General features: G+C 39.6%; 1 protein-coding gene across 3 annotated transcripts in view; it reads right to left on the minus strand.

The window, feature by feature from the left end:
* Nucleotides 1–24,709, minus strand: part of ITPR2 (inositol 1,4,5-trisphosphate receptor type 2) — a 258,336-nt gene that overhangs the window by 180,352 nt on the left and 53,275 nt on the right. For 2 of the 3 annotated variants that reach the window (XM_071733153.1, XM_071733155.1), the window contains exons 9-11: nucleotides 23,432–23,527; nucleotides 8,941–8,985; nucleotides 653–807 (exon numbers count right to left, since the gene is read on the minus strand). In XM_071733153.1, the coding sequence (XP_071589254.1) occupies nucleotides 653–807; nucleotides 8,941–8,985; nucleotides 23,432–23,527 (296 nt within the window). The remainder of the gene's footprint in view (nucleotides 1–652; nucleotides 808–8,940; nucleotides 8,986–23,431; nucleotides 23,528–24,709) is intronic. The other variant, XM_071733154.1, reaches the window with a different exon arrangement.

The following is a 24,709-nucleotide window of genomic DNA, read 5'->3' on the forward strand; positions in this document are numbered from 1 at the left end:
AGCAAATTATCTGGCAAAACTTAGCATAGCAAATACACTTCAAAGCTGCATAAATCAGTATTTGTGAGTACCCAGCTTTAAAATCCACTCTCATAACTACTAGCCCCAAGTGTCTACATGCCCATTCAGTCACAAGCAGCTCCATGTGACTTAGCCAGCCTATCTCAGCTAAGCAACACAGTTGAATTTTCAAATATTCACAATTAAAATCCAGAAGCTACTTGCTGAATTCATTTGAATAACAAGCCTTTTCAGTGGCATCGTGATCTGTCAGGGAAACAGAAGCTCTGTTCACCATACACATTATTTTCTTGGGAACAATTCAGTTAGATGTATTAGCAGTACAGCTTTTTCAAAAATTGCACAAGACTCAGCTCTGTCTTCATATATATCTATGCAACATTTAGCCCATTCTTTCTCTCTTCACAGACTCTCTTCAAGTGTCACTTGGTTTATCCTTATAATTATTTTACCCAGTCACAGCAGCAGTATCATGTTTTATACATCCCTTCTTTATCCATGAACACTCCTCAAATTTTAACTGAAGGATAATACTTGCTCATTTGATTTACTCACCAGCATAATGCTAGGAAGAAACATGTCAACGCACCACTGTTTTTTGCACACACACAAACCTTTTTTTTTTTTTTACCTTGGAACCAGGCAATCAGCTCTCTGAAGAGTAGTGGCATCCAGTTCAAAGAGAGATGCGATGTCATTTCCATGTGGCACAGAGACCAAAGTGTACATAATCTTCTCCCCTGCCTGGCGTTTCTTCTTTGAAGCAGGAAGGTCGCCGTCTCTCTGCTGATTAGGCACAAGGGTTATTTGCTTGCACTGGGGTCCATTATAAATTCTCCAGTTACCTTGCAGACAAGTAATACACCTGAATTGTATTTTCATTTATTAATTTATTTTTTTTTCTACATTCAAGTAACAATGTACCAAGACTGGCTTTGGAGTGTGTAACACAAAGGATGCACTTTGCCCCAGGCACATGGGGTCTCAGACAGTCATTATAACAACAGCAGGTTACAAGCCACAGAGAAACTGCAGTACTATGTACATTATTACTTGACACCTACAGCTTCAAAAACCTGCAGCATTTGCAGACCCTTCACTCCCAACAGATGTAATTACACAGTGATAATTTGGAAAGGGACAGAGTTAAAAGAAGAGAGCTAAAGAAAAATGGATTTTTTTAAAGCCATGAGGGATTTTAAAAGTAAGCCACTTGCCTAAATCCACTGTTATTTTATTTAAGTTTGCCCATTTTTTCTTCTCATATGGTCAGAATCACAGCACCACACTTCCTAAACAGCAAGTGCCAGAATATGTGACTCCACTAACATCAACTCATCACTGGGAAGGGGGAGCACACAAAGCACAGGCTGATAATGCATTGGAGGCTGGATCCAACATAGGTCTAAGTGTGCCCACTGAAACTGGAGAGCTTCACTCTCTTTGAGAAGCATTCAAGTGACAGACTTATGTTGTGTTAGTGCCTCAAAAGAGGCAGATCTACAGGGGTGATCTTCCTCCCACCATCTGCAGAAGGACGACAGGAGTTTTGTGAACCACAACCACTAAGAAGCCTTCTCCATCTTCAGTTACCTGTGCCTTCAGAGACACCAAATCCTACCTTCTCCATGCACATATCTTTGCTTGAAGGAGTAGTTCAGAGCCTGTGCCCATAACCACACAGCCACCAATGGCATTACTGGCATAAATAAAAGCTGTTCCTCTGGGGCAATGTGTTACCCATATTATGAAAGACTAAAATGCAATTAAGAGACTAGCAGCCCAAGGCCTTTCACATACACAAAATATATCATGAAAGGAAAAGCAAAAAAAGAATTTAGAAAGCCAAAAGAGAAAAATCAAATGCTGTAAACGTGATACATTATTATAATGATCTATAGCACTAGGGAAAAGATGCACAAAGCAATGTAAAGAGGCTAGACTCTACTTGGTTTGCATTAGTACCTTGATTAAAGCCAAGCTGTAAGGGATAATCAAGGGCAAATCTTTCATTATTCATATTGCAAATTGATTAAGCAACAAAATCAAGGATGAGTGAAACCGTAAGAAATAGCTAGTTATATTTTCATTTCAATGTACTTTTTGAATCCTTCCAAAACATCAGTTTCTTCATTATTGAGCCTAAAAAAGGCCAACTTTCCATCCCATTATTTCTTTGAAGGATAGAGGAAAAAACCAGAAAGAAACCCTCACAGGTATTTTTCTTAGGCTCATCTAGTGGTTAGAGTATGGTCACTAGTTTTTGAGAGGAAGGCTTGCCAAGACAAAGGAGAACCATGTCCTGTGTCTTGCACAAGCATACACTCATATCTGGAAGTCCTCACATCCTTCCATACCCCACACCCAAAAACATTAAACAAAATTGCACATAAAACTTAGCCTCTAGGCAAGGATTGAGAAAACAGAAAATCTGTGTGATTTCCATACACATTTTGCTTTACAAACTCAGGATGAGACCCAAACTGGAAAATCAGGCAACTTATAAGAGTCTTCTTGTAAGGGTCTACCAGGTGTGAGTCAGAGTCTGAAATTAAATTAAAATCTACTTCCTAAGCTTCCAAACAAAAATGGAAAACTAGAAAACCAGTTCAAAATTCAAGAGGTCTGTAAAGGAGTGAACAGCAGAGGATAGTTTAGAACAGCATCCAGACTTTTTGATATTTCCCATAACCTACACTTAAGACTGAGTTAGTTTCCCAGAAAGTACCCAGTCTACTGTCATTTCCAAACTGAAAAGGCTCGTATACAAAAAGGCAGGACATGTCATCATTTTATGCATTTTTTCCCCTGAGGCTCTGAGAAAAATACAAACCAAAACATGAAACCATATTTTACTCTGTGTTATGAATTATTTTTTTTTTAACTCACTCGTGACATAACATCTGCTCATCTTCAATAGGTCTTTAGCCATAATTATATATGCACATGTGCCCATTTCTATCACAGGAGTCAAAGTCAAAGGCAGGTCTCCTGTGCTTAAGTAGTTCATGCTAACCACTAGCTCTGTGGAGGAGTTCATCCTGCAGTTTGTGGCCAACTCCACTCACTCATCTCCTGAACTATATATAGGATGCTATATAATAGCATTCTATAGATGCTATTAAGATACAGAGTTGGCTCATAAGGTTTAAATCCCACCAACCAGGCTTGACACTGACAAGACAGACCTGGCATATGAGCAAGAGCTGGTTTTCTGAAAACCAAGTCAAAATCAGACCTACAGTAGCTTCAGACTGGACTCCAGGACAAACCTCAGACCCCTCCTTATAATGTTTTTTTAGATTTCAGGCACACCTCACAATGCAACTTGGATTATGGGTGCTTAGCAGTAGTCAGTGAAAAAAAAACCATGTCACACAAAGTGACCCCAAAGTTGACAGCTCTGAAAACAGCCTTCATATAAGGAGTGTGTGAGAGACAGAGAAGTAGTCAACACATATGAACAGACATGGATTTATGTCTAAGTCTACGGGCATGTGCCTGTGTGTGTGTGTTTCACAGAGAGAGAGCATGCACATACACTTGGGAAGTTTCTTATTCACATGGGAAGTTTCTTATGATTAATTAAATTTAGTAAGTGATCATCAGAATCTGCAGATCAGAATCTGCACTTGGCCTAACCATTATTGAATCAGCATGAGTCTATGTGAGGACATGGAAAGAGGTGAAAGTATTGGACTATTCGGAATTAATCAGACAATATGATCAGCTCAGAAGCAGCACTGCATTCCTAAGCAGATGAAAACAAGATGACATTTGCTCAGGTAAGAAACTGGCATAGGAGCAGATGCAGCCAGCAAAATCAGATTCAATAAGAAGGGAGGAAAATAACAGTAAAAGGTCTCAAATGTAGAGAAGAAAATTCAACTTGAAGGAGTATGAAGAGGAAGCCAATGAACAGTTTCAGATGTTGGTGATGTGGTCATTGACAGCCAAGGAAAGAAAGATTTAAAAAAAAAAAAAACAGGCATGTGAGTTACATGCTATGAGTATGTACAGAGAAGTACAAGAACTGTGAGAAAAACAATAATAATATACAGTAAATTAACTGAGGGAAAAAAAATCGTTTTGATTGTCTCAAACTACTGGCAAACTAGTGACAGGCTGTCACAAATCAAATCAGAGATGCAGCCAATGGGAAGAAGGTGGAATCACCTCATTGTTGTGCACTGGTTAAATTGCTCACAAGGATGAAGGAATGGCACATTCAGGAAATCACAGGAAGTTAGGGGTTGTAAGGGACCTCCAAAAATCAGCTCCTGTTCTGCCAGCCAGAACGTGGACCGACACCTTTCCAAAGAATGACTAGGTCCAAATACCAGGTGGCAAAAAGAGCAACTCTGCCTAACAAAACTTAAGCATCCACCCACCTAGAATGCCAACAGCCCCCCATCAACAGCCTCATTCTGCAACAGTAAAGCAAAGCATCTCCTTTATTCATCTGAACTGGATATCACATCTAAAATCTGGAAGATTTGCATAGAGTTTTGCTTATGGAGGGGCCTTCCTTTCAGCTGCAAAAAGCGATACAGGAACAGACAGACCTGAAATACCTTTTCAATCCCCAGTTCCACTTGGTAAAGACACCTCTTGTGGCACAGAGACAGACAGGGATAATGCCCTGCTCCTGAAATGAATACATTAAGCTGCAATACAGATTTCAGCAGAAATTAAATTTAATAGCAGCCAGAGTTCTGAAAATGCCTGTTAAATCCAGTACAATGTGCTATCTCAAGATGTTAACCCAGTTTAGGAGGCTCTTACAAAACCAGCATTTCCAGAGAGCAGAACACCATAGGTTAGATAATTTAAAAAATTCGATATGAAAAGAAAGCCAAGTAAATTAATGGCCAGCCTTGCTCCTGGATGTTAGGAAGCCCAGGCAGCCAGCCCAGCAGTTAGCCTCCTGTAACACCTTCCCTGTTGACTCATTTGTGAGTCATCCCATTTTTAGCAGAGACATCACGTTGCAATTCTGTTGTTAGGAGCCAGAGACATTCTGTAAGAAACAATGTATGCACTTTCAGAGCTGATTCAGACCTGTGTGCGGCAGCAGAATAATAATAATGTGCCGGCATCCCTGTCTCTGCTTTCCCTCCCCACCCCCCAAACTCTTAAGTAGTCTGACTGCTAGCTTTACATAAGCAGAGACATTGCAATTTATAGCTGATGATTTTCTGTTTTTAAAAAATGTTTTTCAGATTGTTTATTGCCAGGTTAATTCCTAAGCAAGCCTTTAAAAACATAAATAAATACATAAATAAATTCCCCAATTCTCTCCCATATTTTAAAATGTTAATTAAACAAACTTAGTTGCTGGATGGCAAATAAATACATAAATAAACAAACTTGGTGTTTGTTGGGGGGGGGGGGGGGGGGAAATCACCTGAGTTGGAAGCAAGAAAGAAAACTATGAATTGCAGAGCTGTTTGGAATTCATAATGTATTTATTTTTATCTATATGATAAACAGAAGCTAAAGAATGTATGTCAAACAGCACATGGAGATTCACAGTGGAACTGTCCAACTTCTTTACAGAAAAAGTAAATGGATACCAGTCTCAATATAAAGAAAAATCTCAATAATAAAAGCCAGATTGGAACTGGTTAGGATTAACACTCCTTCATAAAAATGCAGACAAGTGAAGGTAAGGTACCTACCCAATGACAGCCTTTAATACAAAGACACTAACAAATGCCAGGTTCCCAGCTGTTCTTGACATTTCCCCAATGTTTATAGCATTCTTTTGGATGCTGCACATTTCCATGATTAGAAATAATAGACTACTTTGCAGCATAAAATACACTCATTTTGCCTTTAATGGGAGCTGTGACACCAAGCATTGCACGACACACTACAATCTCCTAAACTTCAAGAGACTAAAAAAGCCTTTTTTTTTTTTTTATAAGGACTTCAACTCAAAGGAAGATCTTCCCATTAAAAAAAAAATATCCTGGAGTTTAGATGTGAGAAAAACATATATAAAGAATTCTAATCAACTCGTCGCAAGACCAAATTTTACCAGAAATAAAAGCAGTGTTTCACAAGACAATTTGGCTGGATTCTCAAGAAGCAGCCCATAAATGAGCAATGAACAGCAGTCCAAATGTAGCTTTAATGCTTGGGTACAACAGTCCTAGCAACTTCCAGTAATATTTATGTTCTTAGGAGCCAAAATTCTTTCAGACTTTTAAGTTACTTAAGGCAAGACAAAAAAAAGATGCACTTAGGCAGAACCTAGGTGCCTGTGCCCACTACTGCACCATGGAAAATCCTGCTCCACCACCACTTCCTGAGATTCAGCTACCTAAGAAACCCTGATCAGGACCTGTAAGCCAGGCAGTCCACATGCACAAGGAGCTTTCTCACAAATAATCGAGGGGTTAAGGGTTGGCATGAAATGCACTGATGGCTGTGCCACCTTTAAAATCCAGGAGACACAGAAGAAGTTGGTAGCCTTTTATCCAATGGACTGGCAGAGAAAAGAAAATCCCAGGCTGCAGGCCGAGATTCTTCCTTCAGCTGAGAGGAACCAAGTGTGCATCTCCCATTTCCCTGCTACTCAGACTTCAAATCTTGCTGAGGTAAGTGCACTTTCACCTCCCCCTCTAGAGCAGATTTACTTTATACATTAGTATTTCAAAACTAATTGCTTCAAAAGATTAAAAACAAGATGCTTTTGCAGTGAATCAGTTAGGTAGTCACCTGACAGAAGAAACACTAGAGGAAAACCACAGAGCAAAGAAAGCACACAGGCTCTAGTTTATGTTCATATTGGATGCAATCCTGACATAGCTGGCCCTTAATTAACTCCAAATATTGTAAGATTCTTGTACTTTTGAGGTTAATTCAAAATACTGCATTATTACAACATAAAAGAAATTAATCCATAGGGATGTGAAGCTTTTCTTATCAGTTGCTCAAGGCCAGAATGAAGGCTTATTTCCAACAAGACTATAAAGAGGTGAAGGGTCCAGATGGATTTCTTCCACGCTAAAAGTGCCTGTAGGCTTGGATTTACACAGAGGCATCACCAAATATTGTTATGTGTTCTTTCACAAAACATTTTTCACAAGAAAGTGCTGACTGCATAAACTGAAATTTCCAGAGACATCAGGGTTGCTCATCAATGAATTTTGATTAAATTTTCATCAGAAGTATTTATCTAATCTGACTGATCTGAAACCAATACCCAGAAGGATTAAGCCAAACTGTTAAGAGAAGTCACCTTTAACATTCATGTCCAGGTTACTCTTGTGCTTTCTTCATTACCCAGTCCAGGGGATATTTAACTACTGAGAGGAACTGTAATTGCTACAAGTGGAAAATCTACACTGTATCTAAATTAATATATTATGGTACAACAGGACTGGATCTTTGGTGAAGAGGACCTAACATCTACCCTATATAAGTTTTCAAGTCGGGTTCTTTGGGCTGGGCACCCATGAAAGGTTAGAGCACAAGATACACTCCAGAGGCAGATGTATCTTTTTTACTTTCACCCAACCAAATGCAAATTTCCATGCTCTATGATTGCTCTGATAAGTGAATTGGAATGCCTTAAATGGGGAATAATCAGGAGATTTGACTCAGAAGAGCTGTCACAATATGAGCAGATGGATGAGATCAGCTCTGCTGTTCACAGAGCAAGAGCATGAACCCAAGCATTTATAAACAAACATGCTGCTAACTGGGGTATTCTAGAACTTATCTCCATTCCCATTCTAAAGCTCCAAAGGCTTCAAGTGTCATTCCAATACAAATGAGAAAAAAAATGGTGGAACTTCCATATTTTCATGAGAGAAAATTCTCATTTCTCTGGACAGCTTAGCTGTTATTACTATATTACCATTAACACCAAATATCAAGGGAAGATGGAAAACCAATATTGCCAACTCCTACATAAGTTTCCATTTTTATTAAAATTGCAGTCCTGAAGGCATGTGATTACGTAAGACTCCTGAGTTGCATTTAATGAAAAATAAAAAATTCTTCTCCATACAGAAAAAAACTGGAAACGTGTCCTCTAAAAGAACAAAAGCTAGAAGGCAAACAAAGAAATTAAGCTGAATTTTTTCAAATAATATCTCCGTTTTCAAAGCAATATCATATATTTGATGAAGGATTTTTTTTTTCTTTTTTTGACTATCTATTGTCTCAGTAAGATTCTGACAGAGTTTTAACTCCAGTTCTTTTCCATGTTATAAACTACATGTCTGGCCTTGCCTCATTAGGTAGCATTTTCTAGCATGCTCTTGACATTGCACAAGGCAAAGGTTGTTGTCTCCTAGGCAAAGGGCATCAGGTGTTTGTTCAGCCAATCCACACTGGTGCAAGGACAACTTGGATCTCTGTGAAGATGTCCTGAAGCGTGGCTGGACTCAGCCTAAGCCTGTGCCTGAATCTCTGCTTGCACCTATTCCATATGGGCCATAAAAAGACTCTCAGCATGTTCTTAGATTTAGAGCCATCCTAGACTGACAAACACATCCCAGAGAGGCAGAGTCTCTGAACACATAACCATGGGCACATAACCAGACTTGATTGTCCCTGCTTTTCTTGCTAAAGAGATTGGTAGGCTTTGCCATAAACAAAAGTTCTGATTTGAGGAGAATAATACATTTTATATCTGCAGCCACCTAACAGAACTGCTTCCACCCTATGCCAATTTTATGCAGAATTTGAACAAGTTTCCTATAATATATCTTATGCAAGGGAAAACTCTCTGTACTGACAGTTCTGAGTTGTACCCTGATTTATACAGGATCCAGAAAATATTTTCAGTTGCCATGATGTGTAAGTAAAAGGAAAGCTATGAAGGAATTTGGTATGTTGAGCTGTATTAGGTTAAGGATACAGTGTCTCCCCCCTTATATGCAACATATAAATTCCACTTACCAAAGCTTCTCCTTCATTATTACCTTCTGGATAGTGAGGGTTAAGCTGGAAAAGAAAAGAAGTCAAATACTATCTTGATAGCCTTTAGACACTTCAGAAGCTGGGAGGGAGGGGTTTGGTTCAGTTCTCTCATGTACCTACCCTGCAAAAGGACACTGCACTACTTAGAAGCATTATGAGAAGGAGAGTATAAGAACTCCCAATTCAATTTTGACTTAACAGGCTATGTCCTCACTTCAAAAAAGTGCATCTTGCAAGCTTGTTAACTTAAGAGAGGAATCTCAAATAAGTAAAACCAAAAAGAATCATGGAGAAAGCACAGGTAGTTACTAATCTAGACACAGCAAGACAGTCACCCACACACGTACACAGGAAAGCACTTCCCAAGATTGACCTTGAACAGATAGACTGAGATGAAAAGTAACATGCTTCATGTCTACTGAGATTTTACAGCACGACCATGAAAAATAAACACATCTTTGAAAGAGGAATGACAGTGCCATTACAGACAAGTGTTTAATTACCCTGAGATTCTGTATAACCATTATTAATGGCAATAATATTTTCTATGTCATATCAGGATTATCAAGCATTAATTAACAAAGTAGAATGAAAAGCTTGGATGAAATACACTATATAGTAATAAGTGTAAACAGTTACAATTTAACAGTGTTTAATATGATTTTACTTTTGGCAAGGCTTGAAGATGAGGGATTATGTAGGCAGATATGTACTCAAATAAACAAACACACATACACCCACACACTGGCTGCACATGAAACCTTTAAAGATTTGACTTACATAATGAAACAATTTTGCCTCAATATTTACCCTATCCTCTGACACAGGATATGCCTTCAAAACATTGAAACACTGAAATGAAATTACCAGTTACATAAGGTAAGATAGGTTTTAAGCGATGACAGCGTGTATACATCTTACAGATAAGTACAGTCATTTACTTGGCTTGAATCTGGCATTACCAGCATGGAAGAGCCCAAAGTAATTGCACAGGGTAAGCTAAACAAACCTCAGTAAAACAAAATCCCAGGGATGCTATCGAGAGGGATCTTGACAGGCAGGCTCATGCAAACTGCATGAAGTTCAACAAGGCCAAGTGCAAGGTTCTGCACCTGGGTAACTGAGGAATCTCTTCCAAACCTTCCTATGATGATTCTATGAAAACCTTGCATCACATCATCATACATACAACATTACACAGACAACTACTGTGAAGAGGTTTTATTAAGTTTATAAGGTTTCTATTAGTACTCTGCCATTTATATCCATTTACCAAATAATGTCATCTCCTCTCCACATCATGAGTCTCAAGAGAGAACTTTCAGATTTTCATAAAATTGCCAAAAATACCTTCCCTCTGTGTCATCACTTGATATGGTAACACAGAGAAGACCAAAGGTTTATTCTCTTGTCTTCATTTTAGTATTTGCATTAGCCACTGTGCTGATAAGAATCAAAGAATGATTAGGGTTGGAAAGGACCTTAAGGATTATCTAGCTCCAACCCCCTGCATGGGCAGGGACACCTCCCACTAGATCAGGTTGCTCAAAGCCCCATCCATCCTGACCCTGAACACTCCTAGGGAGGGGACAGCCACTACATCCCTGGGCAACCTGCTCTTGTGCCTCACCACCCTCACACTATAGAATTTTTTCCAAACGGAAAACCTAAATCCACCATCCTCCAGTTTAAAGACACTGCCCCTTGTCCTATCACTGCCTGCCTTTGTAAAAAGTCCCTCCCCAGCTTTCCTGTAGGCTCCCTTCAGGCACTGGAAGGACACTATAGGGTCTCCCCAGAGCCTCCTCTTCTCCAGGCTGAACAAGACCAACTTTCTCAGCCTTTCTTCAAAGGAGAGGTGCTCCAGCCCTCTGATCATCCTCATGGCCCTCTTCTGGATTTTATTCAAGAACTCTGTATCCTTCCTGTGTTGGGGGCTCCAGAACTGGACACAATACTCACTGCAGCTGAGGTCTCATGAGTGCAGAGCAGAGTGGAAGAATCACCTCCCTTGACCTGCTGGCCATGCTTCTGTTGATGCAGCCCAGCATACAGTTGGCTTTCTGGGCTGCAAGATTACCCTGCCAGCTCGTGTTGAGCTTCTTGTCAGCCATCAGTCCCATGTCCTTCTCCTCAGAGTGGTTTTCAATCCAGTCCCCATCCAGCCTGTATTTGTGTTTGGGATTATCCTGACACAAGTGTAGAACCATGCACTTGGCCTTGAACTTCATAAGGTTGGCATAGGCCCACTTCTAAAGCCTGCCAACACCCCTCTGGATGGCATCCCTTCTCTCCAGCATGTTGACCTCACCACAGAGTTTGGTGTCACCAGCAAGCTTGCTGAGGCTGCACTCAATTCCACTGTCCAGGTCACCAACAAAGATGGTAAGCAGCACCAGTCCAAGTACTGAACTTTGAGGAATGCCACTTGTTATTGGCCTCCATTTTGAATCAAGCCATTGCCCATGATTCTTTGAGTGTGACCATCCACCCAGTTCCTTATCCACCAAGTGGTCCATCCATTAAATGTACATTTTTTTCAATTTAGATACCAGTAAATCATGTGGGGCAACGTAGAACACTTTTCACAGACCAGATAGATGTGTAGACGAGGTCCAGGTAGAGAGTAATTGCATTATTCTCACAAATCTCATGTGGAGAGCCTGCTTTCCTCCCTGCAATGACACCTATCCCAAATCTTGCATTTTGTCCCTCCATGACATTCTTACAGACTCTTCTAGCTCCAGCTCCCTCCTGCTCCTGTTACACAGCAACAAGAATGGGAGATGAACACTGAACAACAGACAACTAGAAGATCCACATACTCGTATGTATACATATGTATATAACTGTTCTCATATAGTTTGGGTTTCTTTGTGAGTTGTCACACTTCTTTTAACGTTACCTTTGTTCACCTGACATTTTAGAACAGGTGACCTGACATTTTAGTCAGGTCTTCTATTGAGGACAGAGAAAATTATCAGGCTTCTTACTGCTTCTTAGTCACAGCCACACACAGTCTCCTTTCAGCACAGGTACAGAAAGGCAAAGTTTGATACTGCCTTCAGATTCTGCTGGTTGTAAGCAAGCAAGAAAAATCTGAGTTATCTCAGGTTTGTCACTAGACTCAGCACAGTGAACCATGCACTAAGCACTACATTTTAAGGGCCCAAGCAAAACCAGTTATGTATTCTCTATGAATTGGGCCTTGGATTCTGCTGTTCTTCAGCTGTTTCTTTCCAACATAATCATGCATAAAAAAAAAAAAAGCAACAACAGGAGAAACCAGGGAAATCCATCTCCCATGCCACCTCTTGCCTCCTTTAAAAATGACTAAACAGATTGCTTTCAAATTTTCAAAACAGTTCATTTGTGAATAAAGATCGAGGGAGGCAGAAGGCTCAAATGGGAAAAAAAAAAAAAAAAAAGAAGCAGTACCCTTAAGAATGCTCTTGCTTCACTGTAATAGAAACAATAAAACTAAAAAAATTGTCAAACAATAGGACAAGGGGCAATAGTTATAAACTGGAGCATAGGTGATTTCATATAAATATTAGGAAGAATTGTTTCACTGTGAGGGTAACAGAGCACTGGAACAGGCTGTCCTGGGAGGTTGTGGAGTCTCCTTCTCTGGAAACATTCAAAACTTGCCTGGGTATGTTCCTGTGGGACCTGCTGTAGGTGACCCTGCTCTGGCAGGGGAGTTGGACTAGATGAGCTTTTGAGGTCCCTTCCAACCCCTAACTTTCTATGATTCTATAACTTTCTATGATACATCTATATTCTATGATTCTAGTTTTCTAAAAAGATATTGTTTAGAGAAAGCTTTGAGATGCTGATGTTAAAACAGTAAGCAAGATGGAATCCAGTTCTAGGGATGACATTCATGGTCCCATTTTAGCTGTGCAGAGCAGCTGCCACTTTCTTTTATTTCAGCTGTGGTTGTTGGTGCTTAGCCAGACTATTAGCTATTATCCCATACCATATCCTCTAGGTAGAGAGGCATAAATCATGTAGTGTTGCATGTCATATTGCACCTGTTCAAAGTCCTTTTCAATATCCAAGTAGAGCAACAGTCTTAAGACTCCAAAATACATAGCTTTTTCTGATTTATGCAAGATCACATCCATGTTCTTCAATAAGCCTCCAAAACAAATGAATCTTTGAAAATAACAATATCAATTTCTTTTCCTTGTTGCTAATGAAATCAAGTACAATTATTTGCAGGTGTTTAGACAGTAAAACCATGCTAAGATGGGCCTCATTTAAGCTCAACTATGTTTAAGCCTTTTTGTATTAAAGTTGCAATGTTACTGAAGTGCAGCTGAAATAGAGCACTGTATATTTCTATAAAGCACCACTGGAAAGTGCACGCAGTCAATACACAGTAAGAACATGATCCACTGTAGACTGCAGAGCTCAAGCAAGTGTTATTGTATAAATCATTATTGTAATATCTTCATTATTTGTTGGGGTTCTTTTAGAGTACATCTCCAGCAGCTTCTTTTTCCATGAAGAACAATCCAGAAACCTTCACCTTCCACTGCTCACTCTACAACAGTCTTAGGTACAGCCATTTTTCACATTTCCATGGATGGCAGAGAAAAAAGTTATGAAAAAAAAGAGGGTTCAGCTTCCTCATGGCTGAAAATGAAATATCACACACCTTGGAGCTCATTTTATGCTATGGCATGCTCATGAGGCTCACTAAAATATCCCAATGCACGCCCATTATGTAAGGCCACATAACCTAACCACCTGGGTAAACAACTCTATGGCAGTAAGGGAGGTGCAATCTACATCAGGTAACACAGACTACATTAGTAGCAAATAACTAGGGAAAGGCAGAGAATTCACAGCAGTGAAGTGGTGAACTGGCCCCCTGATAGTACTTGTGCTTATCCTTCACTCCACTGCCCTGCAGAAGGCCAGCTGTACCGTGGGGCTTTTGCAGTTGGGCAAAACTAAGGTAATCAGCTCTCACAGCTCCAGTGGCAGTGATTTATGGCATCACAAAAACTTCACCTTTTTCAGTTGCTTGTACATATGAACCCAGACCTAACTCTACACATCCTTCAAGCTACACAAAATCTCCTAAACTACAGGTTGATGTGGTGGCCCCATTTCCTTTGTTCCACACCACAGCACCGTGGAACATATTATGGTTTCAGGCACAGGGGCTAACAGTGCCCGCTGACTTAGGGGCAGCGTGAGCTTTTCCTGAGGCTAGGGCTCTATCAGCAGGTAAGTTCCACTGCAAATGCAGTTTGCACAATATAGTTCACAGGAGCATCTGGGACCTTGACTTGCCTTGGGGAGAAGAGAGCTTGAAGCAGCCCAGCATTCTTCTCAGCAGGCAGTCAGCACCATGAGAAGGCTACCACCACCACCACACAAGAGCACCAAAACCACTGACACTTCTGGCATTTATAGAAAGATTTGCAACTATAGTGAAAATAAGACATTTTTCAATATAAACAGAACTTGCATTTATTTGCACAGTCTTCTAGGAAGTCAGATTCCCAACTCACAATCTGCACAGCATATCTGTAAGACCCTTAAGGCCAAGGCCAACACTACAGATGGGTCCTCCCGGGTGTATAAAAATTCACATCTCTGAGACAGATTTCATGTTCAGCCTCCATACTTGCTGGCACGTAATAAGAGTGGACATATGAATGCACAGATCTACCAACACACTTGTGCTGAGGGAGCAATAGTAGGCCTCCAGTAAAGAGCATGAGTGACAAACAGATGATAGTAGCCAGCTTTTAAAGGTGGAAAACTGAGATATAGACGAATTCTCTAACAATTTCTGGTTAACATTATTTAGAAGGGCAAGAAATCTCATTCTTGAATTTTTGCCTAATGGCCTTATAATGTGATCATTCTCCTGTGGAGCTTGAGTAATAGGAAGAAAACTCTCACCCATGTGTGTTTGTGTGTTACTTCTGGTACTGGGTGCTCAGAGAATGCAAATGCTTTGCTAATCCTATTAGATCAAGAGCCAGAAGTCCCAGGCTCTGTCAGCTCTATTGATGACCTCTCTACTGATTAAAGCTAGTCAAAGTTATAGCCTAAAGCTTTCAATACAGAAGACTTACAGTTCATAATCTCCCAAGGTTCTAGTATTGAGCAGAACAACTTCTCACTAATATGTTATTCAGTCCAACAACTGAATTATAAACCTCAGTCCATACATGTCTGACATTTCACCTTTACACCAAAAGCTGCTTTCTTAGACAGAAGAAAGCACAGAGAGTATCCAAACAGGCTATTTTTGAACACTCTTAATTAAGAAGAAGAGAGAGTGGTTTGGCAAAAGAAGCACCCACGCTGATTTTAATCAGATTTTGTTGACTAGGTAAAGGATATTTAAAACATCTCATCAGGGAAAGAATTAGCTTGCCAAATTTCAGCTAACCCAGCATTTGAACAACTTGGTTAAAACCCACATTTATGAAGGAAACCCTGACAGACAAAGAATAAAAGGATCTAAGTCAGCACAGATAAACAGTTTCCATTTCATTTGGTAATCAGCTTCTTAACACAGAGCCTGTTACCTAATCAACAGGGGCAATTGTTTCAGAAAAAAAATGCTACCAGAAAGAAAAAAATCCCATTTCTCAAATCTTTCGTCTTCATAATGCTTGTTTTGGGTTTTGTTAATGTCATACTGATTAGCTTTCAATAAATCTAAAGGACTTCTGCAGTTTCAAAGACTCCAGTGCTATTCAAAGGACTTTTGCCACCTTACTGACTTGCTGGAGAAAGACTGGCTAATACCCCACATCAACAAACCCCATTCAACACTGACACAACAAAGTTCCTGTTAATCATCCGAGGAAAGGTAAAAAAATTTAAAAGGCCTTTTAATTCAGAACTGGATTTTGCTGCTGTTTTGCTTATGATCCATGTCTCAGCAGATCAGACAAGTTTCCTGGGAGTGCCAGGAGAGCTGAATCTTTTCCTCTGCTTCAGGCTCCCCCCACGCAGCACAAGCAGACTGAGGTGGGCAGGGGCAGCCATCCCTGTGTGTGGGAGCTACCTGCTAGGCAAAAACTAGGATGAGAATCAGCTCTGACACCTTCCTGTCCCAATTATTCACTTTTGGAATACAAAGGACAGCTCATCTTGACTGCATTCTTAGCTGCTGTATAAACAGTGGCAGGCAATTGCCTTACTATGCCCAAATCACCCCTGATTTAAAGGTTTCTAACATCAGCAGCATACACTCAAGATGCTGCAACACATACCTCTACCTTAGGCCAGTGGTGACTTGGAAATACCCCTGCTTCTGCTGTGAACAAAGGCAGAGAACCTGACCACCCACCAACACCTGGTACTCAGTCCCACACAGCCAAGTTCCATTCTGCAGAGGAAGTCAAAGGAAAGAAAAATGTATAAGGATTTTCAGTCTAACCTGAATGCTGGGCCATAACTTCAGCAGGAGCTTCAGTAGCTCTGGGCCAACATGTACTGTAGGAAAAAGCACCCTCATCTCTTCAAGGGTTATGTTCTAAATATTAATATCCCCTATGTCTTTCGGTAGTTCTCCCAGAAATAAATAGAGATGACCGAATTAGGCATTTCTGGAATTTCTACCATTAAAAAAACAACAAGCTCCCCCCCTCAAACAAACAAACAAACCAACCAAAAAAACCCAGGCACAAAACCAAAAACCACAGTAGATGCCTCATAAATTTCCACCAAGTATCAAAAATAAAGAGGCACAATTAAAAGCTTCTTAATTAATCTTGGCATTATAAGGAAAAAGCATGCACTAAAGAACAGGCCACATGTCTGTATTTGCTGTTTTGGAACACATGAAAATGCAATACCACCAGATGTTGTATTTTTAATAACAGAAGCAGTCCTAATCATGACTAAATGACAATAAATGCTGCATTAATGGCTTCCCACTTCCCTCCCTCCTAAAGTTCATACGTATACAAACACAGCTCAAATGCAGCCAAATTCAGACAGGACTGAAGAAGCCCAGCTGAACACAGCCTCACAGATCACTACTGCAAAACAAGTTGGATGGGGGAAACCATCCTTTCTCCAAGATCCAGATTTCTGAAGGTATTTGCACACTGGCAGGTGCCAATGTTGTTCCTAACTTCCACCAGAGTTCAGAAATTTAGCTGCATGCCCAAAATTCTTAAAAGCCTTGGAAAAATCTAGCCCTAGGTTTTGCTAAAGGGACAGCTTCTAACTATGTCGCTTTAAAAAGCCACATCCAAGTCTGTGAAACAGGTCAGACTGGCTTTGCAAATCAGTAATCCATCCTCCTCCTCCTCTGGTCTCTGGATCTCTTCCATCTCTTCACGAATAGCTGTAAATTATCCTTCACTCCTTACAGAGCTTTAAAGCAAAACCACCCTCCCCCTATGAGACCATGAAAAATAAAAATAAGACTTACAGTGCTGAGTTCACCCTGTCACCTTGGCAAGCCCTTTTTCTTACAAGAACCTTTAATCACTGAGCCCAACATACAGAAATTAATCAGAATGCTGTATTAACATTTAACAAAGTGACTGGAAGAAACAGACCCAAAGATTTTGAAGCAATCTCCAGGCAAGGAAGTCTCCCAGTAACAACAAATTACATGTGAGAGGAGATGCGTGAAGGCCTTGGTGGATGCTGCCATCTCCTGGTACCTTCTGCAGCTTGCAAACTGTTTTCTTTGAGCAAAAGGTACCTGCACAGTTTAAACAAGGCCATCTTACCCACTTACTTGCTTTACTGTTTCTAAAGGCAGAAGGAACCACAATGCATAACAAAAGCCTAAATTAGGGCCTTCAAATATGCAATCTCAGTTGCCTTAATAAAACATCTTACGCAGCATTCACTTTCCATAGCAGTTCAAGAAGCTGAAAGATAAACCCATAAAACTAGAAAGTTTCTCCTGGGCTCCAAGTGGTTAATATCAGTTCATAGCCTCATTTTTCAGAACTTCTTTCCCTTTTACACTTTTTTTTTAATCTTGTCTAATTCTGAGGCTACTATTACTAATACAAATATGTAATGTTTCATAAAATCTCATTAAACACTTCATTTTCTAGCAAGGTCCACTTTTTTACTATGTCCTATTCAGATGGCAGAAGAGGATTATTTTCTATCAATATTAACTTGAGCATGCACTCAGCTATCTTCACCATGATCCAAATCAAGTAATTACTAGAAATAGGATTAAAATTATTATGAACAGCATGACTCTGCCCACTCAGATAAATGTATATTATTATAATAATATGAATCATATGGCAGGCTAGTATTTTTAATACTGAGAAATAACAGAAATACTTTTAAAAGAATGTAAACTGAGATTAACAGAAGTGCTCGATTTAAAGTGAATGACATACACAAGCTCCTCTGAAAAGAAATTTAGGCAATTTTGGCAGAAAGGCAGAATATGATAATATGGGAAGAAATTATTTAAGAAAGATGAGAGAAATATGAGTAACCTTTACTGACCCATTGATTCAAGGGTTCTCATCAAATGGTTTACACCACCACAAAGTGAAATGTTGAGTGTCTTTATAAGAAAAACAATTTGGTTTAATAAATAAACCACACTACAAGTGTTTGGTTCAGTCATTACTTCTGAGTTCATTGCTTCATCCTGTTGCACTGTCCATCATTCTTAACTAGAAGAGCTTCAGAGCACAGATTGTCTTTTGGAGCAACTGCAGTACTCTATGCACTACCTTGTATGACACTGCAATAATTTTAACCCCTGTTAATGGTCAAAATTTTATAGAATCAGAAAAGGTAAATATTATGGCTGCCATTTTACCTGCATTAATTTAGTAGAGGATGCTTCATTCTGTTTTGATGTATTTAAAGACAATTACTTCATCAGATTTACTGCCATATCTTGGCCAAGGTAATGAGTAAGTTTAGTTTAGTCTATTCAACTAAGTAAAACAGAATTATGACAGGTTTTTCCTTACTAATTCAACACTATGATTATATACATGTTCCCAATGTTTCACAAACAATATACTGTGGTTCATCTGTTGTCTACCACAGTATCTGAGACCAGCATGTGATTTGACATTTGCACATATATTTTGTACTTTTTTTAGCAATATCCATCTCACCTGAGAAGTTTCATATTAAGTGACAGATACACCCTGCATTTCTTGTGTATGCATAACTATATGCATGGGCACACATATTTCTGCTTAACATCCTCACACAGCAAGTGTTAAGAGCTTTGGTACAGATTAAAGAGTTTACAAATCACTGGAGCTACTATACCCACGGAGAACAATATTAAAGGTGCATATTTTGGTTCAGCTGATAAGCTTATACTAGTTCAAAGTGCCTTCTGTTCTGGAGATTAAAATATTGAAAAGGTTAGGTGTGTTCATGAGAAAGACACAGCTGTGTGGTCCCAAACCACAGCATTCAAAAGGCTGTTGAAGTAAAACGCAGCTCACTCCCACTCACAGAAAGATAGATCTGGGTGTTTTCTACATGTGGCACATGCACTGAAAAGACTTTAAAAAAAAAACAAAAAGGGAAGTGTTACTTTGAAGCATTTGATTTTCACCTAACTTTACAGCCTCTCTTTATAAATATAAAACTTCAAAACAACTTGGGTCATTTTTGTGTAACCAGGGATAAAAAAAAGAAACTTCTACAGACCTTTTTCTAAAAGACTGCTGACTGTGAAAATGAGAATAAAACTCAGCAACCTGGATCCTAGCTGATGGCTTAAGTGTCTAAATCTCCTGCTAAGGATCTGGCTCTTCAGGTGAAATCAAGCCCTTTTGATATTAACCACAGAACTCCCACTGTCTCCAGAGAAGTTAATTTCTCCTTCCAGCATTCAGCTGAGCACGTTCTACTTTTTTATGATTTCAATGGTTTGGGAATGTCTGAGCCAGAGGCTTCAGGTTTCCAGATGCCAGGCACTTTGGAGACATTACCACCCACCCCGATTTCCCATGTCCCAAGTCTTACCACCAAAACCAAAACCCTTTCTTCAGAATATCCCTCCTGTGCCTTAAGTGACTGTGTAAAAGCACACATGCATCTGATGTGTCAGACCCTGTCCCCAGGATAAACATAATAGCAGGGGAATGACAATGCAGCTACATGCAGTGAGACAACATCTTTCACTGGGTCTCCTTTGGCAGTGGGGCTTTCAGGGTCACTCACCAGGTCATAGTCTGGTAGTAAGGCCTAGGTTGCTCTGTGGTATTAGGAAGTCTTTAGAAACTTTAAAGCATACTAATGAAAATTAGCCTTGGTAATATCAAGGGGAAAGGGAATGGTACTACTTAAGATTGCGCCAGAAGACAGAGCTATTAGAAGATTTTGGGGTTGGACTAAATGATCTTTTGAGGTCTTTTCCAACCCCTAACTTTCTGTGATTTCTGTGGTCCTTAGGTCTTGAAAGGTAACAAAAGCTGGATGACTGTGATTCTTAGGAACATGGAAATTAGGATTTATACTTTCTGACTTTGTTCTCTCAAGTTTGTAAGAATAAGATTTAAAAGTACTCACCTGTATGTTCTCTTTACTGAACAACTGTACTGACTGTTGTTTTTAATTTACTATAGTATTAAAATATCTACAAGTTCATTAGTTTTAAATTCTTGAATTCTCTGGGAAAAGTGTCTTGAATTTGCCTAGTCCCCAGATGATCCCCTGGCCTTAGCAAGCTGCAGTGGCATCCCATCATTACAATGCTCAATCCACCAAGTCACAAATAGGGTTGACCAGTTACATCTGGTACAGGAAGCCTCAAAGAAAAAGAGAAGGCACAGCACAGCTCACACAAACTGCAAGCCCAACTGCAGAGAAGCAAAAGGAGACACCCACGTGAAGGGTACTTCTCATTATCTAAGACTTGACTCACGCAGGACTTCCAAGCAGAAGTCTCCATGGTATACATTTATGGAAGGATGAAGGAAGGAAAATATGTTTATAATCAGTAGCTTATCTCTATTTATAATAGCTCAAACTGAGACAAAAACTGAATCGTTAGCCAAAACAATGTTTAAAAGATGCATGAATTTTTTTAATGTGTCAGTACTTATTATTCCACTCTAGATACCTTTATTATGGAAGCATAAACAAAATCAGGTCGTGGCAATGAGTGACACTGTCAATAATCTATACTGTGAGTAATCTTCCTGTGCTGCAAGAGCACAGATAAGTGTTCAGTAAGCTTTGCCCGACTGATTTAAAGTTAGCTCACGCACATGAGGTGTCTGCCTGCCTCTTCACAAATCTTTGACGTGTGTGTCTAGCTGGTGTGTTGTGCCTGACGTGTGATCTGTGCAAAATATAGTTCACAGGGTTTTATTACAACAGTACCTTTAATATCTCCACCAGCAGGTATTTTATGCTTCACAGATACAGTAGCTAATGCTGCTCTCCAGTCACAGCATATCACCCCTGATCAACCCAAATGCTCTTTCAGCTCTCACCCCGCTGCACCAATTATACTCTCCATATTATGAGTGTTCCTGATGGGGATTTCCTTTCCAGAGGCAGAACAAAGAACCTGAGCTCAGGTTCAACATTTACTGTATCATGACACCTCTTCACCTAAAGGCTTTCTTTCTGAAAACCTTAGTGGATAAGGTATGGTGGGAGAAGGAAGCCCATCACTCAGAGTGATTGATACCTTTTTCTGTCTCTCCATAAGCCTAGCTATTCCGAAAAGAAAAATCTTCCCACTAGGAGCACCTCTCACTATAAGCAGAAAGGAAAACGAAGCTGTCTCTTAGGTGGGAGTACTGGTTGCCACTTGAAAATCACCTATTATTAGCCAATATTAACTATACAATAAAGCCAGATGGCTTCAGCCAAGCCAAAGTGCTGCTGCAGTATAGGGCAGTTAAGGCACATTGGCTCAGTGCCTTTAAAGGGATGATGCTCTTTGCCACTCAGGCCTACCAGGTTTACAGCTGACACTGAGCTACTGCTAAAACTGACAAAAAGATTCAAATGACATTCAGTCTTAGATGATATAATCATCTGATTTCTAATAATATAATAATACAATAATATCAGTGCCTGTCCTGGTGGTTTAACGTAATTAGAAATAAGTAAAGGTACCTCCTGATTGCTCTTACTCCAAAATCAGTGCAGACTGTGACAGGTGCTGGAAAGTGAAAGCAGCACCTGGGAATACTAAGGACTTCTCTGCATACTGAAATTGCACAGCTGTAAATGTAACTCAATCCAGTCAGAGAAAGACTTTTCTTTCAGGGATTCCCTAACATATAGTCACTGAAGTGGCTGTTGCAGTTGTAAATTTCCACTCATGCTTGCAAGCATAATTCAAATAGGCAATTCTGCATAAACTCAACTAAATCACTGGAAAAAAAACCCTACTTTTCATTCCATTGATTTAATTTGGACACAGACCAGTTCTCATATGGATTAGATATGACTTAAGTTCACGGCTTCTTGCAACCAGGGAAAAATCCCAGGCCCTATTATTTCATAAACTTGGTATTATCTGCTCTCTTTCAGCTTCTCAAGAACTGTCTTTTAGTTTTGAAGACAATAAGGGGTCTTAAAAGATATTAAGCTGCTCTTTTGGGGAGTCACAACACTATTTTGCCTTCACATAAAGTACCAGTACCAATAAGCAGATGAGCTGCGAATTCCTTCTCCTCCTGGACCCTCTGTTCAACCAAAAGGGGCAAGATTTCCTCAGACCTTTTTTCAGTTTTCAGAAGACAAGACTGCAACAGCAGAACACTGCAACCTGCTGTAATTGCAATGCACTGTAATGACACCAATGGTCATGACAAGTTTATCCTCCCCCAAGTTTCTAGAGAACTCAGAGATGCCTTGGACCACATGCTGGCTAGCAAAGATTACCACACTGAAATCACCAACAGAGAAACCTTTTTTTTAAGTAGTCTAAAGCCTGCAGAGGAAAAAAAGAAAAGAAATTACAACTCCTGAATTAGAGCAGTTTAGAGTATTTGTTCTAGTGCCTGCACACAGACATCTCTGATCAAGCTCAATGATTACTTTACATTCAGCTCCACATGTAAAGCTTTCATCTGCTTATGGCTGCCTGAGCCAGCAAGAAGATTATTTGACTGATCACAACACTCCCTAAAAATCAAGTGCAAACAAGAACAAAGAGAGAAATGGATCCAAGGTGTTTCAGTGTAAATACGGTAGATATCAAACACTGGTGTTCACCTTGGCTACCACGACAACAAACAGAAGAGTCAACATTCAAAAGAACAGTTGAAATGAAGTTTATACGTTGTCTTTAACTCACCTACTGGTATCTGGTAGTTCAGAAAATTTTCCATGTAACCCTAGGATACAGCAGTACAGCATGACACACCAGTTGTGGCCTCTCTTCAGGGACCCACATTGTGCACCTACCTAATACAGCATTTCTGTCCATGCAGAACATGTATAGTACCTGGCTAGGCAGCAAAAAACCACTTACTAAACTGATAATTCTTACCTCTGCAGCTAAGTAGTTTCCAGTTGCCAAATGCTTAAATCTAAATAAGCTGTTCCATTGCCCTGCTCCTCCCCGGCAAGGGTCGTGATGCACAACCTAAAGAAGAAGTACAGATTTTTATCATGCTCCTCAAGATCATGTTTGGACCAATGACATTTCTTGCAACTCATTCCAAATAAAAATATATGAAAACCACAAAATTACAAATAGTCTACCACAGAGAGGAATTCTGTGCTCACACTAAGCCCACCACAGGTAATAACTACTTACATGCCTTTTTCACCAGGAAATACACCACCTATTACTTTCAAAGTCTTCATTCATCTACTCCCTGCAAGCATAATGAGTCAAATTTTGCTTTAAAGTGAGATGGTGTGAATCTGGACTTCAAGAACATAAGTGGAACTGCTCTACACTTACATAGGTATTACTTAAAAACAAAACTCAAACCCTCTTACTTTGTTTCACCACTTAAACCAGCTCTACTTTTGACAGCACTAGGGGCTTCTGATAAATTTCATTCAAGTGATAAATTATCCCCATATCACTTGAAATATCCCAGGTTATTTATTTTTCTGTCTGATTTAGCTATAGGTCATTTGCTACCTTCAAACATAGCAGTGCTGGTCTCTCTTAAGGTGTAGTCTCAAATAACTACAAGTGCAATAATCTCTATTCCATTGCAGTCCTTACTCAGACAAAAATCAACCATTTGCCTGAGTGGGGAGCTCTCTTTTAAACGCACAGTTTGTTCAGCATATCTGAACTTTTGGGTTGGGGAGGTACATTATTGTAATAGCAAAGGTATAAGACATAACAGTTTTCTTTGTTAACCAAAAATATACCTGCTGGTCACCTTCTCAAAATCACCCCCACTCAGCAACAACACCTTTGTTCAGCCTAACTTTAAACAGATGCTGATGTGCCCTGTTGCAGAAGTATGGACTTGATCATATTTGTGAGATTTCTTGTCAGCCATGAATTTCAATTTTCTATATTGTACATGAAGTCAAATACAAACACTAAGAACTCAGGATACATGAGCATCATTCGAATGGCTTTGATAAAATCACACCATTTATGTCAAGTCTGAATTTGACTCTTCATCATTTTAGTGCAGGTAAACAGTAAGAACACATCCTCTCTCTCCACACACACAGCAATAAAGCATCTCCTCAGTGATGATTCTACACAAACAACTTCATAAAATAGTAATAGTTATGGGGAGGTGTATGATGATATCAAAAGGCTATGAATGATTCATGTTGTGGTATTTTT

This window comes from Heliangelus exortis, chromosome 1 (genome assembly GCF_036169615.1).
Source record: "Heliangelus exortis chromosome 1, bHelExo1.hap1, whole genome shotgun sequence".
Lineage (NCBI taxonomy): Eukaryota > Metazoa > Chordata > Aves > Apodiformes > Trochilidae > Heliangelus > Heliangelus exortis.